The sequence below is a fragment of the Catharus ustulatus genome, chromosome 30 (genome assembly GCF_009819885.2).
Source record: "Catharus ustulatus isolate bCatUst1 chromosome 30, bCatUst1.pri.v2, whole genome shotgun sequence".
NCBI lineage: Eukaryota > Metazoa > Chordata > Aves > Passeriformes > Turdidae > Catharus > Catharus ustulatus.
In genome coordinates this window covers 961,010-977,965 of record NC_046250.1, presented here as the reverse complement: position 1 = coordinate 977,965, position 16,956 = coordinate 961,010, and the positions used below count along the sequence as shown (strand labels likewise).

Sequence of the window (16,956 nt, the reverse complement as noted above, 5' to 3'; positions counted from 1 at the left end):
GCACGGGACACGGGACACGGACACGGGAAAGGGGAACGGAGCCTTTATTGCGTTATAGGGGACCCGCCAGCCGGTCCAGCTGCCGAGGGTTGGAGCCGCTCAGGAACTGCAGCTCCGCCTTCCCGTCCTCCGTGCGCGCTGCGAGGAGAGAGAGACACGGATTGAGGGGATGGGGAGAGATGGAGAGATGGAGAGAGGGAGGGAGGGATGGAGAGAGGGAGGGATGGAGAGAGGGAGGGATGGAGGGAGAGAGGGATAGAGAGATGGAGAGAGGGAGGGATGGAGGGAGAGAGGGATAGAGAGATGGATGGATGGATGGATGGATGGATGGATGGATGGATGGATGGATGGATGGATGGATGGATGGATGGGGATGGAACAGAGCACACGAGCAGGCTCCGACACCCAGGGCGGGCACAGCCCCGGGTTCTGCCCCTCCCCAGCCCTGACCTTTCTCGTGCTGCAGCCACCTGCGCTCCAGGTAGTAACCATAGCAGCTCTCGAACTCCTTCGGGCTGTAGTTGGGGACCGGGATGGGCACAAAGGGATCCAAGGCGTCGAAGCCCTCCTGGGAAGAGAGGTCAGGAAGGGTCAGTGGAGGGGGCTGGGTGGGGAGCTCAGAGAGTCGTGGAGTCATGGGATGTTCAGAGTTGGAAGGGACCCACAAGGATCATCCAGATCCTGGCCCTGGAGACACCCCAGCAATCCCATCCTGTGCTGGGAGTGGTCTCCAAATGCTCCTGGAGCTCTGGCAGCCTCGGGGCTGTGCCCATTCCCTGGGCAGTGCCCAGCACTCTCTGGGAGAAGCCTTTTCCTGCTATCCTGCCCAGCCCTCCCCTGACACAGCTCCAGGCATTCCCCTGGGTCCTGTCCTGGTCACAGGGAGCAGAAATCAGAGCTGCAGATCCCTGAGGTCTCCTTTCAGTCTCCTCTTTTCCAGCCTCATGTCCCTCCTTTGGACGCTCTTCAGCAGCTTCAGACCTTTCCTAGATTGTGCCCAAACTGCCCCCAGGGCTCGAGGTGAGGCTGTCCCAGCCCAGAGCAGGGACAATCCCCAGCCTTGCCCCTGTGCCTGGCACACCCCAGTTCACTCCTGGCTCCCCTGGCTGTCAGGGCACTGCTGACCCAAAGGTGTGAGTGACCCACAGAGACCCTGAGCAATGTCCCCCTGAACACAGCCAGGTCACCAACCAAGATTTTTATTTGTTTCCCAATGTGAAGAGGGGAAAAAACTCACCAGAGGCTGTGACTCACCTTTCCCAGCAGCTCCTGGGGAGTGTAGGCTGAGCTGGGTTTGAAGAGTGAGCCAGTCTGGCTGAGGGTGGTCACAATGGCACCTCCACTCTGGAAGGCAGATCAGAAATAAAAATCCTGTTAGCTACAAACTCAGTGCTGGTTTAGGATCAACCCCTGAGGCATCTTCTTCCTGGAGGATGGAGCTGCTGGAGCAAGTGCAGAGGAGGCCACAAAGGTTCCATGATGGAGCCTCTCTGCTCTGAGCTGGGCTGGGGGAGCTGGGGGTGCTCACCTGGAGAAGGGAAAGCTCCAGGGAGAGCTCAGAGCCCCTTCCTGTGCCTAAAGGGGCTCCAGCAGAACTGGAGAGGGATTTGGGACATGGGATATGGAGTGACAGGACAAGGGAGGATGGTTTCACAGTAACAGGGAGGGGATATTGGGAAGGAATTCCTCCCTGTGAGAGTGGGCAGGCCCTGGCACAGAGTGCCCAGAGAAGCTGTGGCTGCCCCTGGATCCCTGGCAGTGCCCAAGGCCAGGCTGGATGGGACTGGGAGCAAACTGGGACAGTGGGAGGTGTCCCTGCTCATGGCAGGGGCTGGGACTGAGTGGGCTTTAAGATCCCATTCTGGGATCTTGATTCTTCAAAAATTGTACAAGATTAACTTTTTATAATGCTCCTGACCACATTAATCCCTGTGAGCACAGGGAAAACACACAGCTCATGTTCCCAGGGCTGCCATGAAAACTTTTCTTACCTGTAATGGGTTTTCTAAGCAAACAGTGAAATGCTTTAAAAAGACTTTCCTGTAGACCTCTAAATCTGAAACCTACTTGTTCTAGCTCTGAGCATCCAGGGGATTGAAAAAGCAGCAGGAGGAGTTGACCTCCTACAGCAAAATGTTCAGAATTTCTCATTAGTTCAGAAACATCATCACCCAAACTGTCCCAAGGGCTGTCAAACAGCTCAGAGCTTGGCAGGGCAGTCAGGAAATGCTGCTGCAGAGCTGTTCTCATTCTCCTCAGGTGGTGTGACAAACACTGGTGACACACTGATGCTGTGCCCTCCTTCAGCAGGGTTGGGCTGGTGGCTTTGGGCTTGTGGCACCTTCAGGGGCTGAACTCACCCAGTCGTTCATCAGCATCTTGCGCAGGTTGTGCACCAGGGTCAGCTCCTCTGGACAAACCTGGTGGAGATTGCCTGCATCACTTTTTTATTGCCAGCAGCCTCTGACACATGAATTCCCCTCCCCTCCTTCCAATTAGGCTGGCAGGATCATTTGTATCCTTCAGGCACCTTTTTTTCTTTGCTTTCCCTTAGCCCTGCAGCATCGAGCCTGAGTCATGCTGCACTGAGCAACACCCAGGCCCTGCCTCTCCCACAACACCTACCTGCACTTCTGGCTCAGGGAGAGACAGTAAAAATTCAGCAAAATTGATCTAAAGCACAATTTGAACCTTTCAGGCCCTGCCAAAGCCTGAACATTTTAAGGGATTGCCATAGAACAAAAACTGAACCAAACCTGCTCCCCGCTGCAGGAATCAGGGCAGAGCTCTGGGGGAATGATGAGGGGGGGAATGATGCCATAAGATTGGAGCTTTTATATTTTTCATATATTTATAGTCCTGCAATTCTTCAGTGTGTAACTCTAAACTCCATACAGTGGTAGCTACACACAACAATTCCTCTCCAGACCTGGGAATTGAGCACCCCTCACTTTTCCATGAGAAATGTAAACAAAAGTGAGTTGTGGGCAGCAAATTACTTCATTACCTGGAGTTGTAATTGAAGATTAATCCCAATCTGCAAACTGACCAAACTTTTATAAAAGTGTACAAACCCATCATCCATTTTTTGAGGGTAGCACCCGGGGGGTTTTGTCTGCCCAAAATGCACCTGAAAACCCTTCAATAAACACACCCACTCTGCATTCCCCTGATGTTGTCTGGTCTGTTTTTAGGTAGCCCCCAAAGAAATCATCATCCTCACAGGGCTCTTGTCCTCCTTCCTCAGCGTGCTCCTTCCCCAGAGCGCGTTGACGCCGTCCACGGCCACGAGGAGCCGGAAGGAGCCGCGGTGACTCTGCTGCTTCAGCTCCCTCAGCAGCACCCCCACGGCATCACTGGCACTCCTGACACGAGCCAGGCCCTGCAGGGAGCACAGGGGACACAGCTCAGCCTGCATTTCTGGCTAGGAAATGCTCAGGGGATGACAAACTGAGCCAACAATCTCCTCCTTCCTTTCCACGGAGCAGTTTGAGCATCAAAACGTGGGGATTTTAAATTTTAACTTTGTGTTGTCTTGGTTTAGGGCAAATTTAGGAGAAAACCTCTAGGAAACAGATTCAAGCAGTCCCTCCCCCGACTGGTTCAGGGAAATATTTCCTCAGAGAGAAGGAAAAAAAAACCTGTCTAAATTCTCTGTACAATTTTCTTTACAGACCCACCACATCCTCCACAATATCTTGTGTTGATAGTGAGACATTTTCTATTTCCCAGGACTCCCATCTCAGATCTTTAGGAGCAATCTGTTCCACAGACACAGCAGTACAAGGTGAGAGCACAGCAGTGCTTGTTCCTCACCTGCTCCACCACTTCCCTCAAAGGTCTCCCCTCCTCTGTGCATTCTCGTTTGCCCCACATGTATTTTTTTTGGGTTTTTATCTGTGGGAAGAAAACTGGGATTAGTTAGGGGGTGAGAGGAAGCAAAGCAAAGCTGGATTGCAGAATGTGGGAGAAGCATCTATCAGCAGCCATCCCCACAGAGGGGATCTGCAGTGCTTTTCTCACAGCACCTGAAGTCCAGCACGGGGCACTGGGTGGGGTTTGCAGGCACAAACCTCTTGCAGGAAACGTTCATTGGAGGCTTTGAAGTTCTTGAGCCAGACAGAAGCCTGCAGAGGCTGATCCAGCCTGTCTTTGTTGTAGGAAGACTGCAAAAGCTCCTTGCAGTTCTTCACCCAGAGATGAGCTGTGAGCAAAAGGAAACAGATGGTTTGAATTTTATTTATTTTTTAAAATCAAAATAATGGTATGAGGTGAGGGTGGTGGGGGTATTTGTGTTGCTTGTCCTTAATCTGCAATTCTGGTGAGGAAAGTCACAGAATCATGGAATGGTTTGGGTTGGAAGAATCCTTTAAGTGCCACCCCCTGCCATGGCAGGGACATCTTCCAGCATCCCAGGCTGCTCCCAGCCCCATCCAACCTGGCCTTGGACACTGCCAGGGATGGAGCAGCTTCTCTGGGCACCTGTGCCAGGGCCTCAGCACCCACCCAGGGAACAATTCCTGCCCAATATCCCATCTGACCCTGCCCTCTGGCAGTGGGAGGCCATTCCCCCTTGTCCTGTCCCTCCACTCCCTTGTAAATAATCTCTCTCCACTTTTCTTGTAGCCCCATTAGGTCCTGGAAGGTCACAATTAGGTAAACCCAGAGCCTTTTCTTCTCCAATCCCAATTCTCCCAGCCTTTCCTGACAGCAGAGCTGTTCCCCTGATCCCTCTGATCATCTTGGTGCCTCCTCTGGATTCATTTCAACAGCTCCATGTCCTTCCTGGGCTGGGACCTCACAGGTGGATGCAGCTCCATCCTTAGTGGAGAATCCTCCCTTGGGATCAGAGAGGGGCACAAAGACCTCAAACCTCCCCCTGTGCTGGGGAAAACCAGACTGACCCAAAGTATGTGTGAGCTGGTGAAAATAACTAATTCTGCTCTGCTTTATTTGGGGGTTTTGTGTTTTATGAGCCTTCTCCACTAGGGAAAAACAAAGCTAGATTGTGGTGGGATAGCCTACAGCTCCTGAAGCAGCTTTTTTGGTGTTTGGTGTGGTAAAAGAAAAAAAACCAAACTGCTTTTCTCACCATCTGGGATGTGCAGCACCAGCCAGCCCTGCCTGGAGCAGTAGTGAACCACATGGCACAGGGTCATGGTCTTCCCTGTTCCCCTCTCACCATCTCCAACAAGGGTGTCAAGGAAAGTCTCTGAAAAACCTCTTCAGTTGGCATTTCATCCAGAAAACCCAGAGCTCCTTCTCCCTGTTCCCCAGCCCAGTGAGCAGAGCTGAGCCCCAGTGAGCAGAGCTGAGCCCCAGTGAGCAGAGCTGAGCCCCCTGCCCTGTGTGCTGCCCCTGCCCTGAGTTACAACAAACATCTCCGAGCTCTGAGTTCTGCACTGACCACACACCTGGCACAAACACCTCCTGGAGACTCAGCCCAGGCTCACAACAACCCTCAGAGCTGTGTTTCTCTCCATCCCACCCTCCAGGTGAAGGATACAGATGACATATCTGACAGCAGGGTGGCTGAAGTTGGAGCCCTTGAGGTAAGCCAGGAGCTCGAGCGCCGGTTTGCGCACCATCACCCGCGCCTCGTTGAAGGTCCTGATCTGAGAGAGGAGCACATGTCACCAAGCTGCCACCAAGCTGTCCCCAGCCCTGCTCCAGGAAGCTCCCAACACCCCCAGCTCTGCCCTCTGTGCCCTGCAGCACCCACAGGGTTGGTCAAGCACTGCTTCCCCTCAGTGAGAAGCGCTGCTTCGTGTCCTTGCTGTGCCTGGAACACCCTGGGAAGGCTTTTCTGGATCAGCTGTTCCACCCTGTCCCATGGAAACAACTCAGTGACCTGGGTGTGCACAGGTAAGGAGTCTGCTCCTGGCCCAGGCAGGCAGCTGCTCACAGAGCAGAGCCTGGCACAGCTCTGCCTCACCACTCAAATCAGGAGACAGGATTGTTTTGTTGCAGATAGAAACTTATTTCAGGAGACAGCCTGTTTCACACAAATATAGCCATGGAAAATATTTCTGTAGTTCATAATGTGCTTGGATGTTAGAGATGAAAAACACTGGAATGAAGGCTGCCTGAGGTGGAACTCTCAAACTCTTCTGCTGCTGCTCTGGGTGGTTGACTCATCTCTTTTAGATGTTGAAAACAGTGAGGGACAGGAAAAACTGCACTCTCAAAACATCACAGTCACCAACAGATCTGGCTCTTCCCAAACAGAGTCATGGAATGGTTTGGGTTGGACCTTAAAGATCAACCCTGCCATGGCAGGGACACCTCCCACCACCCCAGGTTGTTCCAAACCCCACCCAGCCTGGCCTTGGGCACTGCCAGGGTGCAGCCAGTGCCTGAGGGCATCCTCCCAAGTGCAATACCTGCTGCTGGAAGCGATGGGGCAGCCCATGGGGGAACACAGCACTCAGCTCCTCCAGGGGGATGTTGTACAGCCGCCCCTCGTGCTGCTCCGTGTGCTTGGCCTGCAAAGCAAGGTGGGAATTGTCACTGTGCCTGTCCTGCCTTGGGAAGGGGGGACAGGGAGGGAATGCTCCATTACTGGGAGGCACAGCAAGATAAAGCAGGAATTGTGGGGTCAGACACTGCTGGTTTTGGAAGAGGCTAAAGGAGGAGATCCCAGCTGGCACCGAACAGTGAAAGGATTTCCTGAGTTGTGGGGGCACCAGTGGCTCCCTGAATTAACCTGTGTAAGGTGTGACACCTTCTGAGTTACCTGCTGGTGTCACATTCACTTTCTTTTTGACAAAATGATGTTTTGTGCCTTGAGCTGCTGCCTCCCTGGAGTAATTCCCACGGTGCCTTTTGGTTACTGGAGCTGGAGGTTTAAAAACTCAGAGTCTCTTTTCTGGGGTAACAATTTCCAGTCCCTTGTGGTGACCTCAGTGATCAGGGCTATTCCTCCACTGCACTTGAATCCTGCTGCATTTATTGCTAGTGTCTACCTGCAGGTAGTGACAGCAAGCTGTTGTCACTGGGATCTGGGAATTTAATATCTGCTTTTCCCCTTCATTATTCCCTTTTCCTGCACTACAATACCTGCAAAGCACTTATTTATTTCCTCTTGCTCAAGTCATCCACTTTTGTGTCTTGTCTAATTTAGACTCTGCTGCCCTTCCTGTGTGACTTTTAGCAGTTTGTGTTAATCTTTGAAGCTTACATCTTGTCCTGCTCTGCTTTTTGCATTTTTTCCATAGATTTAAAGTAAAATTCCTTCCTCTTTATTCTTGTTATATATAAAAACTGGCATGCACAACAGCCAATATAACAATTTCCTTATTTATTTTATGTGCAGTGTGACTTCTGCCTGTCTGGCCAGGAATATTTGGCTTTTCCCAGTTCTTGATGGACTCTTCATGGACCACTGCTGATGGCTCTGCTGCATTCCCATGAATTCTCTGACTCCTTGTTAAGTCTCCCTTCCCTTCTTCAGATCAGATTTGCAGCCCTTTCAGCAAAAAATGAACCTTCTGCCCCTTGCACTCAGCAACTTCCACCCCTCCCTAGGAAAGGCTCTCCCAGCACAGGGAAGTCCTGTACTCTGTGCTTTACCTTGGCACAGCTGCAGGATTTGAGGAACTCCTGATTCAAGGATTAATTTCTAGGAAGAAACTGTTTGGTAACTCCAGGAAAGGGCTGAGCTGCTGGAGTTGCCAAACTGGGCTTCATGATCAGGAAATGTTTGCAAAATGTTAAATCCTACTGTCCAAGGAGGCAGCACCTGAGGAGAACTATGAGGTGACACTGCAGGATTTTCCCAAGCTGATTTCAAACTGGGGATTCCCTGGAGTTCTGCATGTGCCAGACACAAACCAGCAGCACCTGTGGTTTTCCATGGCTCAAACAAGAACAGGACTCCAGAGCTCATTTTCATTCCCAGCTCCATCCCTGACTCACTGAATGACTTTGGGCAAATTCCTTCACCCTGCTGCATAATGTGGGTCATGTTTAGTCCCTAATGGAAGGGTACACAAACTCTGCTGAAGAATTTCCTGTTCAGTGGCTCTGTCAGTCCTATTTAAAGGGGATTGTGTGCTGCAGGAGCTGTGCTGCTGGAGTGACCCCTGAGCCCAGGCAGGGCTGAGCTGGCCAAAGCTGTGCCAAAAGCTCAAGTCAGAATGGCAGAGCCAGTTGCCTGGCAACCAAAAGGCAGGCACAGGACAGAGGGGACAATGGTGGCCATCTGGCCTGTGCTGTGCAATCCATGGAGACACAGGGGTCACGTGCAGCAGATCATCTCCTGCTGCTGTTTCCATAGAGACCCCGAGGAATGAGCTCTGAGAGACTCCAATTACACAGGCAGCAGAAAAGCACCTCAAAGGCTTCTTCCATTCATTTATTCCCCTTCATTTTGTGCTGGAGACACAGAGTGTGAGGCTGGAATTGTGATGCTGCAGAGCTGTGCTGAGGTCATCTGGGGTGTGGTTTTTATCCCCTTCACAGCCAGCTCAGGGAGGTTTTCCAGGGAAGAATAACCCTGGAGCTGGAATTAATGGTGGCTGATGACAAGCTAAGGCACATCCCAGCTGCTGCACCACACTCTGATGTGTGAGCTCTGCAGAAGGAATCAATACTTGTTCCCAGGAGCTCTCAGGCAGAGCAGCCCCATCCTGCCATGGCTGTTCCCTGGGGGCTGGATCCCTGCCTTAGGGAACAGCACAGCCCCAGGCAGCACTGCTGGCTCCCAGCACAGCCCCTGGGGGCACCCAGGACTGGCTGTGTGCCCAGAGGGACAGTGGTGGCCCCAGCAGGGACAATGGTGGCACCCAGGACTGGCTGTGTGCCCAGAGGGACAGTGGTGGCACCCAGGACTGGTTGTGTGCCCAGAGGGACAGTGGTGGCACCCAGCAGGGACACTGGTGGCACCCAGGACTGGCTGTGTGCCCAGAGGGACAGTGGTGGCACCCAGCAGGGACAGTGGTGGCACTCACTCACTGACTGTGTCCCCAGCAGGGACAGTGGTGGCACTCACTGGTTATGTCCCCAGAGGGACAGTGGTGGCACCCAGGACTGGCTGTGTCCCCAGCAGGGACAGTGGTGGCACTCACTGTGTCCCCAGCAGGTGGCACCCAGCAGGGACAGTGGTGGCACCCAGGCCTGGCTGTGTCCCCAGGAGGGACAGTGGTGGCACTCAGTGTCCCCAGCAGGGACAGTGGTGGCACTCACTCACTGGCAGTGTCCCCAGCAGGGACAGTGGTGGCACCCAGGACTGGTTGTGTCCCTAGAGGGACAGTGGTGACACCCAGGAGGGACAGTGGTGGCACCCAGGAGGGACAGTGGTGGCAGTCACTCACTGGCTGTGTCCCCAGCAGGGACAGTGGTGGCACCCAGGACTGGCTGTGTCCCCAGAGGGACAGTGGTGGCACTCACTCACTCACTGTGTCCCCAGCAGGGACACTGGTGGCCTCACTCACTGGTTATGTCCCCAGCAGGGACAGTGGTGGCACTCAGTGTCCCCAGCAGGGACAGTGGTGGCACTCAGTGTCCCCAGCAGGTGGCCCCAGCAGGGACAGTGGTGGCACTCAGTGTCCCCAGCAGGGACAGTGGTGGCACTCAGTGCCCCCAGCAGGTGGCCCCAGCAGGGACAGTGGTGGCACTCAGTGTCCCCAGCAGGGACAGTGGTGGCCTCACTCACCGGGTCGCTCTCGCTGGTGTGGAACGCTGCTCGAGGCCTCTCTGGGCCATCCTGGCTGGACACAGAGCTCAGGCCATCCCTGGGTGCTGTGTGCAGGGCACAGCCACGCTCCAGCTGAGGGGACAAAGACACAACAAAGCTCTCAGCAGCCAAGGGTTGCTGTGACAAGTCAGGAGCCTGCTCCTCTGTGATCCTGCCAAGGCACGTGCAACCCAGAGCTGAACCCTGATTGCAATTAGAGTGCAAACTCATCATTAGCATGGAAGCTCATCATGAAAAGCCACATGCTGTAGAACCAGATTTCACATTTAGATAGCTGCACTGCAGCCATCCCCACCTGAGCCAGCTCTGCCTGAAGCCAAGCCCTGCACCTGAGTTTTACCTCCCCAAATTCCTAAAGATCCCACTAAGGCCTCTCTGCTGGGAAGTGCCCACCACGTTTCAGGAGTGGCAGCACCCTGAAATTCAGCCTGTCTAGCAATCCATAATCACCTCAATTACCAAGGGATTAGTGCAGCTCTGCCCACTATTTGCTATTTATAATTGCACTCCCTCCCTGATTTCCCTGACTGTGTCCCTGCATCCAGACTCTGGCATTAGGATACAGACGTGGCTGAGAAACCAAAACAGCCAGCTAAGCTGATTAATTCATTTTTCCCCAGACAGACTGCTGAAGCCTGCCTGCAAAGCCCAGCCAAAACAGGCAAGAAAGTGAGCAGTGGCAGGACAAGCATTTTATTATGTTGTGGTGAAAGAAAACACAAACATTTGTCAATGACTTAGAAAGTGCATCCTCCAGACAGGCTCTGGGAGAAGCTGAGAGCCCCTCACAGCACTGACAGGGCCACTTGCAGCTGAACAGAGCCAGCAGTTTCCTATTTTGTCTGTCTGGGTGAGAGCAGCAGAATGCAAAGCTCAGAGCCAGGGACAGCTGTCTCAGCTCCCCATGGCATGACACAGCTCTGCTGCCACCCCAGTGCTCCTCAGGGGGCCACTGCAAAGCCACAAGGGCTCCAGTCAAAGGGGGATGAGCCACATTCCAGATGCCTGAATCAGCACTTGGGCACTTGCCCTCCTCTTAGGGAAGGAATTCAACCAGTCTGGAACAAACAGCTGCACTGCAAACAGGGAGCTCACCCAGCACATCTCGTTCCCACCTTGCCCTTTTCCTCCTCAAATCCAAATGATCCTTTAGGATGGCTTGTTTAGCTTAAAATCCACGGAGGTGACAATTTACAGCTTTGAGCAAGGCACAAAGATATCAATTTATCACATGAATAACTACAGAAGAAAGGAATCACCTAGAAAATGCCAGCCCTAAGTCACTCCCAGGGATCAGAGCCCCTCTCATTCCCCTGGCACAGGTGCCCAGAGGAGCTGTGGCTGTCCCTGGATCCCTGGAAATGTCCAAGGCCAGGCTGGATGGGGTTTGGAGCAGCCCAGTCCATTCCAAATCCCACATTCCCCCTCCTCACCCCCCAGGTGTGAGGGCTGTGAGCTTGGCTCAGCTGACAGGGAAGCTCCCTGCTCATCCTTCCCCAGGGGAATCACACAAATCCTCATCCCTGACCAGTGCAGTGGTGAGGGAAAATGAAGCAACAATGAACTTCTTGCTCTGTGTTCAGATTTTAGGGGTGTCCAGACACAGCCTTGAGCTGAATGATGCTTCATCAAACAGTATCAGCAATCTCATGTTTTAAAAAGCACAAACTGACCTCAGCAGGACCTGGAATCTCTATGGGACACAAGCCAGCTCCTCATGAGCTCGCTGAAGAAATCAGAATGCAAACTTGAGGAGACTTTAAGTCCAATCCTCTGGTCTTGCAGCCAAACACACTAAATTTGTATTTTTGCCCTCTGTGAATGACTCCACATTTACACTGGCACTTGCAGCCTTAGTAGGATAGCTCTTTCCCAAAACCCCCTGGAACCTCCTGGTGCTTTGGAATTTTGCCTTTGTGGGTGTGGAAGCAGCTCCCAAAACCTGGAGAGAGGGAATCCCTCCTCTCTGAGGTGCTACAAAGCCAGCACAGTGAGGTGAGCCCTGCTCACAGCTGTCCTGAGCTCCAGAGATCCAGACTTTCATTTCACCAATCACTGTTTCCATTTACAAAACCACCAGGGAGAGAATCCACAATTTCATCTCCCTGCAGATGGCTCAGGACACCCCTGCTGAAGCATTTCATACCTTGAGTTCAGAGCAGTCCCTCCTCCTGAACAAAAACTCAGCATCCATCCCTTGGCTTTGGAATGCCAGAAAAACCCAGGGAGCTCCCTGAGCAGCCACCCCCAGCACATCCAGCAGGCTCTCCCATCTCCCAGCCCCTTTGAGCAGATTTTGGGGGAAGTTTCCATCTGCCAAAGGACAGGAGTGGCTTCCCTGGGATCCCTGAAATGGCAGCGAATCATCACGTGGTGCCCGGGGATGAATCGGGAATCCCGAGCCATGAGGTGGAGCTGTTCCTGCATGGAGCAGGGATCTGGGAATGTCCAGGCTGTTCCAGGGATCTGGGAATGCTGGGGCTGTTCCGGTGTGTGTAACAGGGATGTGGGAATGCTGGGGCTGTTCCTGTGTGTTCCAGAGGTCCTGAGCTATTCCCACATCTTCCAGGGATCCTGGGCTATTCCTGCATCTCCTAGAGATCCTGGGCTCTGGGAATGCTGGATGTTCCTGCATGGTCTAGGGATCTGGGAATGCCAGGCTGGTCCTGTGTGTTCCAGGGATCTGGGAATGTCAGGCTGGTCCTGTGTGTTCCAGGGATCCTGGGATGTTCCTGCATCTTCCAGGGATCCTGAACTATTCCCATATCTTCCAGGGATCCAGGAATGCTGGATGTTCCTGAATCTTCCAGATATCCTGAACTATTCCCACATCTTCCAGGGATCCTGAGCTATTCTCACATCTCCCAGGGATTCAGAGATCTGGGAATGTTGGGCTGTTCCTGCATCTTCCAGGAATCCTAGGCTATTCCCACATCTCCCAGGGATCCTGGGCTTTGGGAATGCCAGGCTGTTCCCACATCTTCCAGAGATCCTGAGCTACCCCCACATCTCCCAGGGATCCTGGGCTCTGGGAATGCTTCATGTTCCTGCATCTTCCAGAAATCCTGAGCTATTCCTGCATGTTCCAGGGACCTTGAACTATTCCCACATCTTCCAGAGATCCCAGGCTATTCCCACATCTCCCAGGGATCCTGAGCTATTCCCACATCTCCCAGGGATCCTGAGCTATTCCCACCTCTCCCAGGGATCCCAGGCTCTGGAATGCTGGGCTGTGCCCAGGGATCCTGGTTTATTCCTGTGCATTCCACAGATCCCAGCCCAGGAAGGGGAGCACTCCCAGCCACAGCTGCAAGAGGCAGCTGCAGCCTCTGTGCTGTGCTGGAGGGGAAAAGCCTGGAAAAGGCAGGAGCAAACAGCACAGCTGGAACTCTGCTCCATCAGGAAGCCAATCCAGAGCAGCACCATGACCTCTGCTGCTGCTCAGGGTTTAAGGAGGCTCTCAGGATGACACAGAGCTGCTGTGAGTTTGCATCACTGTGCTCACCCAAAGCTCTGAGCCACTTTTTGGTTCAGAAAATGAAAAAACAATGAAAGGTTCTTGCTCCAGAGGGTGCCCAGGCTCCCCAGAAAATGGGCACAGCTCCAAGGCTGCCAGAGCTCCAGGAATGTTCAGAGCTCCCAGCACAGGGCCAGGAGATGACTCCATGAGCCTCGTGGCTCCCTTCCAGCTCAGGATATTCCATGATTCTATGATTTTTGGCAAAACTCTTCCCACCAGCAGCACAGGCTTTGTGCAGGGCTGGTTGCCTCTTCCTCTGGCTGTTCCAGCCATGCACAGCAAGGTGGATAATCCCTGTTTCCTGAGAATGGGAGGTGCAGGATCTCAGCATCCTGCTTTCAGCCAGGCTCCCTCTGCCCAGCCTGCTCAGGGAAACATGGAAATGCTGGACCAGCCCAGAGGGAGTTACACCCCCAGCTCACAGGAACCACCAAGGTTTTAGCTAAATGTAAGAAGAATCTCACTTTTTACAGCTGCAAATTGTCATTCCAGGCCACAGGAAGTTGAAATCTTGGAAATAGCAGGAGGGTCTTACAGAACTCACCTTCAGAGAACGGCAGGCGAGTCCTCTCAGACTTCTCAGCATTTTCCTGCAGGAACAGAAGTGGGTATTTAGTTGGTTTTGTTATGCCTGATTATCTTATGCTGGGAGAGAAGTGTTTGTAGTGAAAGACCTTCATGACAAGACACACAAATAATTCAGACCAAGTGTCAGATGCTCTGCAGTAACACAGACTGGTGATCAGCAGCACTTAACTAAGAAATACTATTAATAAAATAATAAAATAAAAACCAGGGCATTAACAATATAAACAACAAATGGTTTAAAAGAAAAATTATTCCACTAATTAAAAAAAAACCTAATAAAGTATACATAAAGCTAATAAAAATATTCACTTAATTATGTGGCATTTTCTCACAGACATGAACAGAAATAAAAAAACCCTGACTTTGTAAATGAAGGTATTTCATTCTCCTAGTGAGGAGAACAGTTTTTTTGGGATTGACTGGGAAAGGAATTTTGACTGCAGCTGTTAAGAGATGCAAGAGCTGCAGCAGTGATTCTTGTGAAGGAACTGGAATAATGCAGAGACTGAAGGTGCTTTCTGTGTCTCCAGCTCCATCCTAATAATTTACCAGCATCTACTGCTCAGCCATCCTTGCTTACAGAAGGGAAAACCCAAAACAAAACACTGGAGCAGTTGTGATGCACAAATAAAGGCAAAGAGTGAAATAAAGATGAAATAAAGAGGTTTTGCCATCTCTGCTGGCATCCAAGGCCTTTTTCATAGAACCTCCCAAGGAGAAAACTCTGACAGAGCCTAACAAGGATGCTTTGAGAATTCTGGGGTGCAATAAGCTGCATTCAAAGGGAGAATTAATTACCTTAATTCCTCAGGAGGAGCTGCTGCCTCAGTGGAATTGGTGGTTACCTGCTGCTTCACCTGCACAGAACAGCATTTGCACCTGTTAGTGCAGGGAGTGGGAAAACAGCCCCACAGGGGAGGGTGGGAGCGCTGCTTTCATTCGTTCAACTAAAATAAACACAAAAAAAACCAACCCCCACTCTTGCTATTTCAGGAATGAGTGAAGATCTCATCCTGCAGAGGAATTTTTGGTCATTTTAGTGCGTGCAGCACAGCAAGGAGAAACCCTGCTCCACGTGGGATCCCACGGGTTTAAATCACTTTTAACTGCAGAGAGAGCAGGGATGGGAAAACTTCTCAGACACAACTAGGGAAATTAAAGACAGAATTCTGTTAATAGTTTTAGACTTCCTGAATGGTTTTTTTAAACTAGCTGCTGATTTCTGGGCACGCCGAGCGCTGTGACAGAACCCCCGAGTGTCCAGCACAGCACCGGGGCCGCTCCGGTGCTCTGGGCCAGGCTCAGAGCAGCACCGGGGCCGCTACGGGAGCGACACGCGTGCTTTGTTTTTTTTTTCGTTTTACCACCAAAAATTACGCAAACCCCACAGTTGCATTTACAGCCATCCATCAGCGAACAGAACGTCCTGATCAAATAAAAACAACCCCCGGTCGCTGCGGACCGAGCGCGGCCCGGCCCCGCCGGTGCCTCCCACGTGCTGCCCGCGGGCTCCGTTCCCCACTCCCGGTCACTCCGGGGCCGGAGCAGCGCGGCCGCTGGGTTGCGGCCCCGGGGGAAGCGGGAGGGCGCGGCCGTGTCCCTGAGGGGGCCGCGGTGTGACCGAGGGGCCCGCGCTGCCCCCGCACTCACCGGGGCCGCTCCCGCCGCCGCCGCAGCCCCGCGATGACGCGGCCGCTACGGGAGGCGCGGAGGGACACGCGGGGCGGGCCCGGGGAGGGCGTGAGCGCGTGGGCGTGGTCATGGTGGGCGTGGTCAAAGGGGGCGTGGCCTCCCGTGCCGCTGCTTCTGTACGAGCGGCGTTAATTTGTTTAATTGATTTCTTTAATTGATTTGCTTAATTGATTTTATGCCGGCCAGCCCCTCCGCGCCGCGTTTGGAGGGTGCAGCGTGAAAGCTGCTGGCGGTTTGTGGCCAGGTTTTCAGAAAGGGATAAATTAAATCAGAATGTCGGGATGGGTCAGGCTGGCGGGGATCGCTGTGGGTCACACGTGGGGCCATCCCAGAGCACAGGCACAGGATTGTGGCCAGCTGGCTCTGGGATATCCCCAGGGACGAGGCTCCCCAGCCTCTCTGGGCTCTGCTCAGGGCTGCCACTGCCCAGCACACAAGTTGTGCCTCCTGTGCAGGGACAATTGCTGGGCTCAGTCCCTGCCCGTGGCTCTGGTGCCATTGCTGGCTCTGGAGCAGAGCCTGGGCCCTGCTCTGCCCCTCCCTGCACTCAGGGACAGCCAGGCCTGAGGGTCCCTCTCAGCTGGGGCTCCTCTCAGCCTTTCCTGGGCAGGGATCTCTCCCTCTGGGAGCTGCTGTCCCTGCTGAGGATGCAGAGCTGGAGCCAGCACTGCAGAGGTGCCTCCCAGGGCTGGGCAGAGGGGCAGCATCACTCCCTGCCCTGCTGGGAATGCTCATCCTGATGCCCCCAATATTTTGTTGGCCTTCCAGGTCACAGTGCTGGCTCAGGGCCAGCCTATTTCTCCTTTCTGAGGAGTTATCTGGACCCCCAGTATTACATTTTGCATGCATTGTGTGAAAACAATTTGCTGCTCGTGGTTTCATTGCCAGGTTTTCAGGCATGAACAACTTAAATCTCTGCTTCTGCAAAGACTTCACATTTCTTTTTGCTATGGGTGTTTTAACCCCAGGGTTTTTTGTTCATTTGGGGTTTATATATACATATTACTGTAATACAGTTTTTAAATTAATTTCTCATATTTCTGGCAGACAATGTTTTAAAACACTATTTAACAGCAATTACAAATGGCTGTGGTAATTCCCATGAGATACTGTGAGCATCATTCCATCATTCCTGAAATACAGAGGATATGAAACTGTTGGAGGAAGCCTAGTGTGGACAAAAACTTAGCTAAAAGGGCTGGGAGAGTTGGGAATATTCAACCTGGAGAGGAGCAGGATCTGGGGAGACCTCAGAGCACTTTCCAGGATCTAAAAGGGCTATAGGGATGGAGAGGGACTCCTTGCCAGGGACAAGGAGTAACAGGTACAAATTAACAGAAGGAAAAGTTAGGTCACCTATTAGGAGGAAATTCCTCCCTGTGAGGATGGGGAGGCCCTAGCAGAGACTGCCCAGAGAACCTGTGGCTGCCCCTGGATCCCTGGAAGAATCCACGGCTTT

General features: G+C 52.7%; 1 protein-coding gene across 2 annotated transcripts; it reads right to left on the bottom strand.

Moving 5' to 3' along the window:
• Positions 1-28: 28 nt before the first annotated feature.
• Positions 29-15,508, bottom strand: DAP3 (death associated protein 3). 2 transcript variants are annotated; one of them, XM_033082693.2, is made up of 14 exons: positions 15,456-15,508; positions 14,604-14,662; positions 13,762-13,807; positions 9,656-9,769; positions 6,384-6,485; positions 5,507-5,615; positions 5,093-5,185; positions 4,074-4,204; positions 3,817-3,897; positions 3,224-3,382; positions 2,361-2,420; positions 1,255-1,344; positions 451-568; positions 29-138 (listed from the first exon to the last, which is right to left on the bottom strand). In XM_033082693.2, the coding sequence occupies exons 3-14, from the start codon at positions 13,801-13,803 to the stop codon at positions 53-55; spliced, it is 1,185 nt and encodes a 394-aa protein (XP_032938584.1). In that variant the 5' UTR covers positions 13,804-13,807; positions 14,604-14,662; positions 15,456-15,508; the 3' UTR covers positions 29-52. The 2 variants fall into 2 exon arrangements, with proteins under 2 accessions (XP_032938584.1, XP_032938583.1); XM_033082692.2 differs by lacking the exon at positions 15,456-15,508 and adding an exon at positions 14,779-14,880.
• Positions 15,509-16,956: the final 1,448 nt, after the last annotated feature.

Excerpts from the sequence above, each read along its gene's own strand:
- DAP3 (XM_033082692.2), bottom strand. The coding sequence starts at position 14,817 with ATGAGATCTTCACTCATTCCTGAAATAGCAAGAGTGGGG. Across the intron at positions 13,808-14,603 it reads GCTCCTCCTGAGGAATTAAG|GAAAATGCTGAGAAGTCTGA; the intron begins GTAATTAATTCT and ends CTGTTCCTGCAG. Across the intron at positions 6,486-9,655 it reads ACACCAGCGAGAGCGACCCG|GCCAAGCACACGGAGCAGCA; the intron begins GTGAGTGAGGCC and ends CTTGCTTTGCAG.